Source organism: Atta colombica, unplaced genomic scaffold, assembly GCF_001594045.1.
Source record: "Atta colombica isolate Treedump-2 unplaced genomic scaffold, Acol1.0 scaffold163, whole genome shotgun sequence".
NCBI classification, from domain to species: Eukaryota; Metazoa; Arthropoda; class Insecta; order Hymenoptera; family Formicidae; genus Atta; species Atta colombica.
This window is the reverse complement of record NW_017259254.1, coordinates 269265-281426: the sequence shown is the minus strand read 5'-3', so window position 1 is coordinate 281426 and position 12162 is coordinate 269265. Positions and strand designations below refer to the sequence as shown.

The following is a 12162-nucleotide window of genomic DNA, read 5'->3' as shown; positions in this document are numbered from 1 at the left end:
TATATATATATAAAATAAATATATGTGTATTTGTTATATTTTTGTACTGTTCCTTGATATACATATAATCTGAACAAAAATTTTATATTTTTATCTTATACGACAAAATTAATTAATACGAAACTAAATGCGCTGTCATGGACAATAGAATGCATCATCGAATATAAATATATCCTATATATTATATTTTTTACATACATATGTATACAATTTTGTGCAATTACGGATATGATAACGATATCTCGATAAAAATCGAGATAAGTAACATTTTTTATGTAACTTTAACGTTTTATTACATTTGATGTTTCAGTTGTGATTCGACGCAATTATCCGTAGTAAATTAATTTTTACAACTTTTGTGCGTCACGTAATTGTTGATGCTACGTAATCGGTGGAATAACATAACGCATACCAAACGACTGTCAGTATTTTCTCATCTCACCAAGAGTGCATTAACGCTTTTGTATTTATGGAAACGTCATAAGGCAATTGACACAGAATGGACTAGAATTTTCCAATCGGCGTCATCGTGATACTTTACTTGGCGCGACCTCGAACATTTTCCTTATGTACGATAGTCGTCGCACGCGTGTCACACAAACGATTCCGTCGTCATCGTAAATTCGATGCATTATTAGTGTCGTTACGTAAGATTACTTTGCACATAATCAAAAATTTACTCAATGTCTATTACCTCGGGGCTTTTTACGCTTGTTTTTTCCCAACGTCAACAGTCACACTATAGCATCCTGTCATAATAGAGATAATCAACAATTAAAATCAGATTAATCGCCATGCGCGTTCTCTTCATGGAATAGTCTCAACGATTCGCGCAGAATATTGAGAATCCTTCGTGAATCACCCTCCCCTCTCAACACGGAACATCGTGTACGACGACATTCATTCTCGCATCTGAGTCACCTGAGAACCCACCCGTTCGCCGCGCATAATCTCGCCTTTTCTTTTTCTTCCAACTTTGGCAGTCGGCAGTGATTAATAATACCTGATGTTGTACTGTTTGCAGAGACCCATACTGTGGCGATGACAGACCCACAGCTGACCAATAATAATAACAACAATAACAACAACAACAACAACGATGGCGAGCCAAAGTACCTACACAAGAAATTCAAGAAGATGGCGACGACTGAAGTTGCGCCGAAAGTCGTTGAGGAGGGCACGGCAAACAACGTCATTTCTGACGAGGCACCAAAGCGAAAGGACGACAATAAGGACGGCAAGGAGTTATCGAAGGAACTCGGCAACAAACTCGAACCTTCGTCGGAGTCGACAGGGGGAGTCGAGCCCACCGCTGAGTCTCGAAAGAGCGGCAGCTACGCGTGTCCTTTCTGCCCGATGACGTGGACCAAGCCGAGTGTCCTTCAAAAGCACATCAGAGCGCACACAAACGAACGACCGTATCCGTGCGTGCCATGCGGAATTTCCTTCAAGACCAAATCAAATCTGTACAAGCACTGTAGGTCGCGCTCTCATGCACACAAGATGGAGAAAGGAGAGAAGGTACTCTATTGATTAAATTAATAAAATCTAAATAATTTAACGGCCTTTGATAAAATCTTAATATTACATAAAAGAATTAATAATGTAGTTGCCGATTAGTACAGACATTTAATCTTTAATAAGACATTTGCAACTTTCTTATGTTAAATAAATATCATTTAGTTCACTCATTAAGCAATTCAACACTTATTATAAGTTTTGATGTTTAATTAACATGCGGCAATCTATAACATTTTTTTCGCAGGTATCCGAGGATTCCGACATAAGTCTGTCGGATAGCGCCAGTAATGGTACTGGTACACCACCGCCGCCGCCAGCTTCGACGCCCACAACTGCAACGACGACAGTATCCACTGCTGTAGTAAAGACCGTGAAAACCGGCAAGATCTACAAGCCAAAGTTTCAAGCCCGAACAGCATTGCAGTGCGTGAACAGTGACACAGAAACGTCTTCCTTATCGCCCAATTCTTCTAACAGTTCCTGCTTGTCTTCCTCCACAAATACTTCCACTTCCAATTCTGTTAAACCTAAGGCGGAGCAATTACAGGAGCATATCGACAAGATTATTACAGACAATCAGGCAATCGTCGACGCAGTGGATCCATGTCTGCACAAACTAATACATCGCCAACAGAGCCTAGTCGAGACAAAACAGTCATTTGAACAGCAGCCGTTAAACTTGTCTTCCGCGGAGGAGACCTTGAACAACAGAAAGCGTTGTTACAGCGATAGTTGTACTCAGGAAGCGAAAGATGAGCTTCCGGATAGCTCAATCATCAAGGATCTCCTTTTAAAAACTCGCGGTTCTATGAACGGACCAGTAATGGAGACTGCCGTAGAAAATTTTGTCTGTCCCACTTGTAACATCCCCTATACTAGCATAGACAATTTAGAGGCTCACCGCAGATATTACTGCAAAGGTATTGACAATTCTCGAAAAGGAACCGATTATCATGCGGACTTAGAAAAACGAGATTCTGATTTCGATGTAAAATCTGCTGATTATTATAGCACCTTGCAACCATTACCCTCGCCGGGTCCTCTACTAGGTAACACCAGACTAGTCGACGCGTATGCTCCACCTGCCAAGAAGCAAAGAACGGAAACTGTGCCGACTAGTTTAAGATCGCTGGAGGAGCTTAGCAAGTATCCGCGTCCAAACTCGCTGCAGATGTTTGGTGGTGAAGTGAGGATCCTCGACAATACGGGCGAAGTAACAAAAACGATGAGAATCGAGCCACGACAAACAAATTCGCCCACGAACGAGCACGTTGTCAATAGCAAATGCATGAACTCGGAGACGGCATCGATAGTAGTGAAATCAGGACTTCATTCTGGTGGTACCATGATGCATAAACCGCCGGAAACATCGGCTAGCACGTCCAATTCCTCCATATCTCTGCCCAACGCACCGAAGATATTGGCGCCCATTATACCAAACATATCAACCCCGAATATAGCGCCTACTATGTCCTGTTATGACTACTTGGAGTCGCACCTCAACCCGCTGACGAGCATCACTGCCTACAATCCGTTGACTTTGCCGCAAGCTGGTATTACAAGTATCCTCCATGGCGGAAAGGTGATACCTTATGTACCTGGTATGCCCGGACCACATACTTTGACCGGTACGCCGACTATAGACATATCTCCGAGTATAACGGCTGGCGAAGCCGGTTATAAAGTGATACCGGGCTTACCGGGCCTACATATGATACCTCAGCCACTTGACCTGGCTAGTTCAGTGAAGGTACAGTCCAGTACGGTGCCTGGTATGCCCAGTCCGTTGTCGGGACACGTTCCTTCCTTGCTAGATCAGCCTCTGGATTTGGCTAGTCCGGCGAAGGAGTCGATGAAGATCAGTTTTAAGATACCTAATGGCGATGGTCTGAAGAGCGGCTTGACCAGTCCCAAAGTTCCTAACGTCAAGGTCGAAACTTCGACAGACAAGTATCGCACGAGGATGCCGTCAACTCTCACCGGTGGAGAGACCGGCAAAGCAGAGCTCGATCGTCATATCAAAAATAATACGGCCGTAAAGTACAGGAGTATAGAGAGTCCGCGAGAGAGGAAGGATTTTACATACGACAAGAGTCCAAAGTTGGACAAGACTTTTAGTTATCCAAATGGCGTGGATCCCACAATTTCTTCGAACTCTTATAACAAGATGAGATACTCGCCCAAGACTATTTCGGAAAACAAAAAGAGATCATCGAATTGGGGTGTCAGTGAAGTTGATGCTGGCAGAGCACTCCCGATAGATACGTATACTGCAATCTCTAAGTTAGACCTACCTGTTCACGAGAACGGTCGATTAAAAAATAGTGTCTCTTCGGATACACGTGGATGGATTAAAGTCGCGGATGGATACGGCGCATTCAACGGCGCTAAGATAAAGGCCGACAATGCGTCATCGGTAATACTTGTAAATTTAGATTCTTCCAAAACAGAAGTGCCAACGAAAACTTCCGTAGAATTAATTGTTAAGGACAAACAATCCGAGGCCAAATCGCCGAAGAGCGGCGACGTCGTTAAAGAAACAATTAATGCTAATAAGTTTTTGAGACCCACATCTCTGCCGTTGAAACCCGGCACGTTTACGCCGAAGAAGCATCACGGGATCACGCCTACAGCGAATACGCTTCCTCTCATCAGTCCGGAGACTCCGCGACCCAAGAAGTCGTATGGACAACTATATCTAAATGGGCATGCTTACACATATCTAGGTCTTAAGTGTTCCACCAGGGTGTTTTATTGTACCTTGAATCGACCGCAGCCAATGTATGTTACACAGCAGCACGGTCTGTCGATGTACTCCAATTGGAAGATATGCAAGGAGGCACCACCAGATGTGGATATGGCACATTACGACTCTCGACATAGACCTCTCAATTACACGACCGCTTGGAAGAAACAAGAGGCTATTTTAACACACTCTTCGCAAAGACCAACCACTCCCACCAGTCCGGACAGCGGATTGGAGAGTGACATGCAGGAGAAGACGAAAAGGGTGAAGATATTTGATGGAGGTTTTGAGAGTAATGAAGATTACACCTATGTGCGCGGAAGAGGTGAGGAATGTTTAAATGTTACATTTTTCAAAATAAAACAAAAATTTGTACAATCTCCAAATTTGCTTAACGCCAAATTTTCTTATTCTAAAATTAAAATATTATTTTATTTTATTTTATTTTATAATGAAATATAATTTAATTTATATTTCTATCTATCTAATTTAATTATTAATTAATCTAAGTTATTTCAATTTTTATTAATAAGATTTATAGCTTCACAGCTATAAACTAATATTGTAAAAATAAATCTTCAATTATTTCATATATTATTTAAGGACGAGGACGTTATGTCTGCGAAGAATGTGGTATTCGTTGTAAAAAACCATCTATGTTGAAGAAACATATCAGAACACATACGGATGTTAGACCGTATACTTGCAAGCATTGTACCTTTAGGTAAGTTGATGTTCTCAAATATTACAGCAAGAATAATCATTTATATTTCTAACTTTATTTATAACATTGATAATTTATCTACGGAATCATAATTTTTTTGCAACAGTTTCAAAACAAAGGGTAATCTCACGAAACATATGAAGTCCAAGGCTCACTACAAAAAGTGTGTGGAATTGGGCGTAGTACCAGTTCCTACAACTGTCTGCGACGAAAATATCGACAAGGAGGCTATCGCGCGATTAGCTGCTGGTGGCGGTAACACGGAAGAATCCTCAGAGGAGGAGGAAGAAAGTGACGGAGAAGAAAGCGAGGAATCAGGCAGCGAGGAGCAAGAAGCAGCACAAAGTCTACTCAGTCTTTCACAACGTAACACGTCGAATAGATTGCCGGGCTTGTTGCCTTCTGGTAGACCCACAACGTATCCATACACGCTAACTTTACCAACGACTTCCACGGTGACCATCGCGTCCACTACCGCGGTTACGTCTACCATCAGTCAAAGTGTCACCACGCAAGAAACAACTTTGATCCAAAATGAATTATCGCATCGTTATTACTTCCCATCAAACCGAAATACTAATCAAACGACAGAAGAAACGAGGATCAGTGTCATCCAATCGTCAAAGAAAGATGATTCTGACTTTGAGATTGAGGAAATCACTGAAGTCACGGAGTCACGTCATCAGCTGTCGCAGCCCATGGATCTCACGACGAAGCAGACCACTCAGGTGTTGCCCTCGCCGGTCCCGCGAAGAGTTAGACACGCGGACATTCTGACACCCGTTTCGGAGCCGGTCTTATTGCAGACGATAGTCCAGACGATGGAACGGCTGCCTATACAGGGTAGAGAATGGAAACCGGATGCGGAGGGCCACATGTTGCAGGCCTACCTCACGGAGAGACATGTGATGGACAGCAAAATTAAGCAGCAGTATCGTGTGGGAAATACCAAGGACAATAAGCAGATACAAGAAAGAGATATTTACCTACGTCATCAGGATCAAAATAGATCCAGGCACATAGATTCCAACGGTATTCCAACGGTGACGTATACCGATCCTAGTAAGATGCAGCATACCGTTACGGAAACTAGGATTAAACCAATGACAAAGCATACTAGTGACGACATTAAGATGGAAATTAGGGAGAAGATTTATCAGAACAATATGGCAATGGAAAGACGAACATTCGATTACGAGGCTATTCACAAGAATAAAGAACAGACTAATCGTATCGTTTCTGATCGTGAAAATTTTGAGCTTGGTCTAACTAATGGTCCTGCTAGCACAAGACCAAGTATTGAGTATGGCCTAGCAATGACCAGGAATAATTCGATCGAGAGACCGAACTGTTCTATAGTACCTGTTCGCAACACATCCAGTATTGATTGTCATTCACCGAAATCTTTAAATATGGACGTCCCGAATAACCGACCACAATTGATGCAACATATGAACAACGACATTGACAGAAATTCCATGTTCAACGCGATGAAGATGGTGAGTGAAATGGAAAGACCTAGGGAATGCCATCCTGTTGGTCACGAAGTAAGATCTGCTAATCACGAGATGAGAATCGCGACTAATGATATTCGAATGCAGAATCATAGTCCACGAAATCTCGATCTAAGGCCGCCTAGTAGAGAGATCAGAACGCCCAGTCAAGAGTACAGAACACAGAATCAGGAATTGAGGCTACCGAGTCAACAGGAGTACAAGATACGCGGACAAGAGATGAGACCGCCTAGCCGTGAGTACAAACCGTCGTTCGTTCACGATATGCAAGTTATTCAGGAGCTTATGCCATCGGCAAACATGGAAATCCGGCAAGCAAATCCAGATAATAGACCGCCAAGCCGTGATATGAGAGCTCTCGCGGAATACAGAACGCATACGCAAGATCCACGTGCCAATTATGAAATATTACAGCCTATACACGAACCATCCAAGTTGCAGAACGTAGACGCGAGAAGCACGTCACCTCAAAAAGTACGAATTCTTTATTATGATACGAAACACACTGCAGACATGATTAAACAAAATGCATTAGATAGCATGAAACACGCGGTAGTCGGAAAGATAGTCGTCGGTGGGTCAGATTTTCAATCGCCTTCACCAAATACAGTAAACGCGAAACCGCAAGCGGAATTTCTACAACCATCGAGTGGACCCGCGCCTAACTATGTCAGGTAGGAAAATATTTTCAATTATTTTCTCTTACTATTTGTTTGATGCATAATGTAAATAATATTATTTGATGTTGCTTTAGAAATACATTAAAGTACTAATACTAATTTAATATATATCTCTAACGCGACATAGAGTAATACATAAAAAAATAAGCTGAAAATGTAGAATAAAATTTTTCCATATAATGCTTTGTTTTTGAGAAAATCAACTAAATATTTACCGGATACGTATGCATTTAACTATGTTTTAACTCAAGAGTTTCGTACGCTATTGCTGCTCGTATTTGTATTCATAAATACTCTCAATGTCACAACTCGAAATGTCACGAACTGTATATAATATATATTATAATAATATTTAAATTTTCTTCGTTAAAATTATCAAAATAATTTTAATTGTAAAAGTTTAAATTATGAAATATGATTACAGTGTCACAGAAGATGGTAGGAGTGTATGTGGGATTTGTAATAAGGTGTTCAGTAAGCCTAGTCAATTACGGTTGCACCTCAACATTCATTATTTTGAGCGGCCATACAAATGCGAAAACTGTGCAGTTTCCTTCCGGACTAAAGGCCACTTGACGAAACATGAAAGATCCGTTTCCCATCACAATAAGGTAAACGACGAATCAACTTTATTTCCATCGAGCAACGTTATATCTTTTAGCATGAATGTTATTGTATTATTAGGTCAGTATGACTTCTACGTTTGGTGCAGCGACTACTAGCAATCCCAGACCTTTCAAGTGTACAGATTGTAAGGTAGCATTCAGAATACATGGACATTTGGCCAAGCATCTTCGCAGCAAGATGCATATCATGAAATTAGAATGCTTGGGCAAACTGCCGTTTGGAACATATGCAGAGATGGAAAGATCTGGCATCAATTTAAATGATATCGATACTACAGACTGTGATAATAGTCTTAATAGTCTGCAGGTTCGTAGTAATGAAATCATAATTACACGTGGTTTTTAAATTTAACAAAGAAAAAAACATCACGATAAAATGAACTTTTTTATCCTTGACAGATATTGGCTCAAAGATTAGGCGAAAAGGATCCGGCGAAAATCGTGCAGTGGGATTCGGAAACTCTGCCCGGACCGGTCGTGAGTGGCAGTGAGACTTCATCAGATGAGGGTGAGCCTATACCGCAGCACGCACTTCATGCAACATACGTGAAAGTGACAACGGACGCAGACATTTCTCGACCATATCACATGTCAATCGTCCCCGAGAAACCGAAAGCCATTAACGACGTTCGCCTTCGCAGTCCTCAGTTCAATCAGCATAGACGTGATTATTCTGTTAAAGAGCAGCGATCAATTCCGGTAGTCGTTTCGGAAGACGCAAGATCGGAGGACAGTTTATCGTACAAGTGCCAAGTTTGCCCCGTATCTATGCGTACTGTAAATGAGTTACAGGTACACTGTTTTGTTGAACATAATATTGGGACGGATTCTAGTACAAATATTCATGGAGATAGAAGTGCGGGTAAAGGTAGGGAAAAAGAGAATACTCAAAAAAGAATTATGGAGGAATCCGTAGTGAAGGAAGATCACAAAAGACAAAGGATAGAGGATACATAGTGCCAAAACAATATAGCGTGCTAAAAGAATTTTTCGAATGGTGTTTGCCATACTACTTAGAGAAATCGTGGTTATAATAATGTATCATATATGGAATGCATCACAGAGATATCCTAATGAAAAAGTCTCGGTCGTCTTAAAAAACTATTTCAATAGGTTACTATTAATGATGTTTACATTTGAAAAAACGTTTCTTGAAAATTAATGTTGCAAAAATTTAAACAAAGCATTCTTAAAAAGCTGCATGCAAATGTAAAGTAATTTTACTTTGTTGAAATATTTCGCAAATTTCTGAGGACTAACATAAAAAATATGAACCTGGAATATATTATCGCGTGAATATGTATGTAATGAAATACACATATATTAAGTTCATTGACGACGGCAATCTCAAGCATGTTTCTTTTATCACATCATTTCTAATATTGCCTGTTTATATTATAAACAGATATAATTTGACTTGTATTAGTCCTCTTTAAAAGCTTTTAAACCTTTTCTTTCGAAATTAGCATAAAGTAATATAACGCATAAAGTGAACGCAGAAGAAAAGAAATGTAATTCGAGTATCTGATATGATTATAATATTTATATACACGATAGTGTTTCTCGTAGTAAATGAGGTGCAATGGACTGATATGTGATTCTATATTTAAAGCACAAATGCGTTACTTTCGACATGTTGAAGAGTATTCTAATATTACAAATTAATATTATACTTTAAATTGGTATATAAAACTTATACACACCTACATATATGCATATAAATACATATATATATGTATATACATATATGTGTATATATGTATATTTGTTCAATATTAGAGTATAACAATTATGAGAATTATTGTTGACATAAGAGAAAATGTGTTTGTATATATTTATGTAAAATATAACGAGAAATTATGTTAGTTTCTATAATAGTTTTAAGAAAAAAATCAAGAAGCTGTGTCGGTTGCTCAGATTACTTGTAAATTTAAGCATTTTTAATTCACATAGTAGATTCTTTAGTTTGTCTTAAAAGATTTTCTTATAAACAAGAATCAAGTGATAAGCGTCTTAATAAGTTTGATTTTATCTCAAACATTGTTGAATAATTAATTACTTCGGTATTTTGATATTACTAGTTATTTTTTAAATCTCAATTGAGCAATATTTGTTATGGTCTGAGGGACCGATTCACTGATTCTGTTTAAGATATAATTATGCCTCCTGTTTTCTCGCTGCAGTTCTTTTGAATTATCCACAGCGAAAAATTGTCCAAGACGAAAAAAATCATATGAATTTTTCTCGCATTATTGAAATGTCTTTTATCACAATCTACATTTTTTATCAAACAAGTAAAAGCCTTCAAAAAAATTAATTTTTACACGAAAAATAGCTTCACATGATTTCTTGTTGGTGGCCCTAATACAACTGCAGTGAGCAACTTGAAGAGGCCTATACACCTTCCACAAGCGACAGCTACTGTATCTCATAATTAACTGTCTATCTATTCTACGCGCAGTTTTAATATCTCACTCAAGCACGAGAATGTCTTTCCTATTCCGCATAATCAGACTCCGGTTATCACGGTTTGTACCTAATAGGTGTGTGCTTGAGCCAGGATAAAAAGAATAATACGATAAACGTAGAACGAGACGACCGCCCAGGTATACAATGAGGTCCGAGTGATGTTCACACTAAATGATATCAGTGTAGCGTAGTCTAACATAGCATTTTTTTGGATATATATCTACTGTCTGTAATTTTGTCGACTCCAACCGTAACCGCGTTAACTACGTATGAGCTTCCAGGATGTGTACACAGCGTGTTATGTACACGCACCCCGAAATGCCAAGCCAACACAATTTGCGTTTGACAGGATTTGTTGAGAGAAACGATACGCTTTTCGAAGTCGATTTCGGAAATGCCCGGGAAAAAATGTTTTATATATATATATATATAATTATATATCATTTATATATAATTGTATATCAAATGTCATTTTTTATATAATTATATATAATTATATACATATATGAAACATTTTTTCTCGGATGACGATTCTTCCACGCGCGAAAACGCGATATTTTCCAAAATTATATACGTGTAACGCACATCTACATATATACATATTATATACTCTTTCTCTTTCTCTCGGCTATTTGCATGCGTACTTATATGTGATTTCGAAGGAATGTACTTTTTCCAAATTGTAGATTCATATTGCGATATATACATACACATATATATTTTCGAAACGTCGTCCGTAGAAGTATATCACTTCGGTATATTTTCCCGGCGTGCATGTAGCGAGCGTGTCGTAAAATACATATCAGATTTGCCGTATTCCCGATATATTAATCGGGAGACGGTGAACAACCATGCGTCTCTCATCATTTGAAATCCAAATATAACGCAGTACAAGTTAGGTTTACTCACCGGGTCTTTGTGCTATGCCCGCGGCGATGATAGACACTTCGAGCAGCCTCGGAAGTGCGCGTTCGTAACTGCGAATGATAAGTGGATGATTTGTGTACCCCGTCCATCGCCGAAGACGCGATTATACGCGGGAAACTTCGCGCTCGCGGGACTTACGGCCATAACGGACGCGGCGCGAATGCACACTGAAGGTGGCCGCGATTCAAATCTTCGAGCGCTAACGAGCGTCCTGAAAGCACGTCCCTATAATGCCCGCTTTTACCAATATATAGTTTAACTTTAATTTTGTTTTAACTCACTTTTTATCTTTTTCTATTTCTAAAAAAAGAATCAAGTGTAAGTTAAATCGAGATTTTTAAGGATTTCAAGCAACTCGAACAAATTTAAATGATGTCATAGTGACATCAAAATAGCTCCAAAATTATTAAAAATCACTTATTTCTACTATCTTTATTCAAGAGATGTTCTGAGAACATCTTTAGGATTTCGATTTTAACGTTAAAATGACATTATTGTGACTTGTTCTGCTTGGGTAATTTCGGATTGAAATGGTCTTTTGACAGTTATTTTTATTTCAAACATTGAATTTTGTTGTAAAACGAGAGAGCTGCTATGATGATGAAGCGATAAATTCATGAACTTTTTTAAATAACTAGCTGAAAAATATAATGAGATGCGTTTGATCATAGATATATACGTATAGATACATACATCGCTCGTATAATTTAAGGAGATCACTTAGAAGAACAATTCTAATTATGATTGTTAGACGTACGCACAGTTTAAATTATGGAAAAGCGATTATCGGGTACAATACATATGATTAACAATAATTTTCATGTCTAAATGTGCTGTCGGTGTTTCTTCTATTTTGAAATAAAAATCGATCAGTTTTTCGTACTGAACGATTGATAATATTCTATCATTATCTTCCCATTTCGGAATAGATTCGACTGTGCAATTTTTCACGAGC

The 12162-nt window shown here is 39.0% G+C and overlaps 1 protein-coding gene across 4 annotated transcripts in view; it reads left to right on the top strand.

The window, feature by feature from the left end:
* The window catches only part of LOC108686055, a 25394-nt gene extending 15885 nt beyond the window's left edge, over positions 1-9509 (top strand). For all 4 annotated transcript variants that reach the window (XM_018191117.1, XM_018191115.1, XM_018191114.1 and 1 more), the window contains exons 2-8: positions 1025-1521; positions 1766-4592; positions 4871-4991; positions 5098-7179; positions 7610-7796; positions 7870-8118; positions 8211-9509. In XM_018191117.1, the coding sequence (XP_018046606.1) occupies positions 1042-1521; positions 1766-4592; positions 4871-4991; positions 5098-7179; positions 7610-7796; positions 7870-8118; positions 8211-8768 (6504 nt within the window). In that variant the 5' untranslated portion in view covers positions 1025-1041 and the 3' untranslated portion in view covers positions 8769-9509. The remainder of the gene's footprint in view (positions 1-1024; positions 1522-1765; positions 4593-4870; positions 4992-5097; positions 7180-7609; positions 7797-7869; positions 8119-8210) is intronic.
* Positions 9510-12162: the final 2653 nt, after the last annotated feature.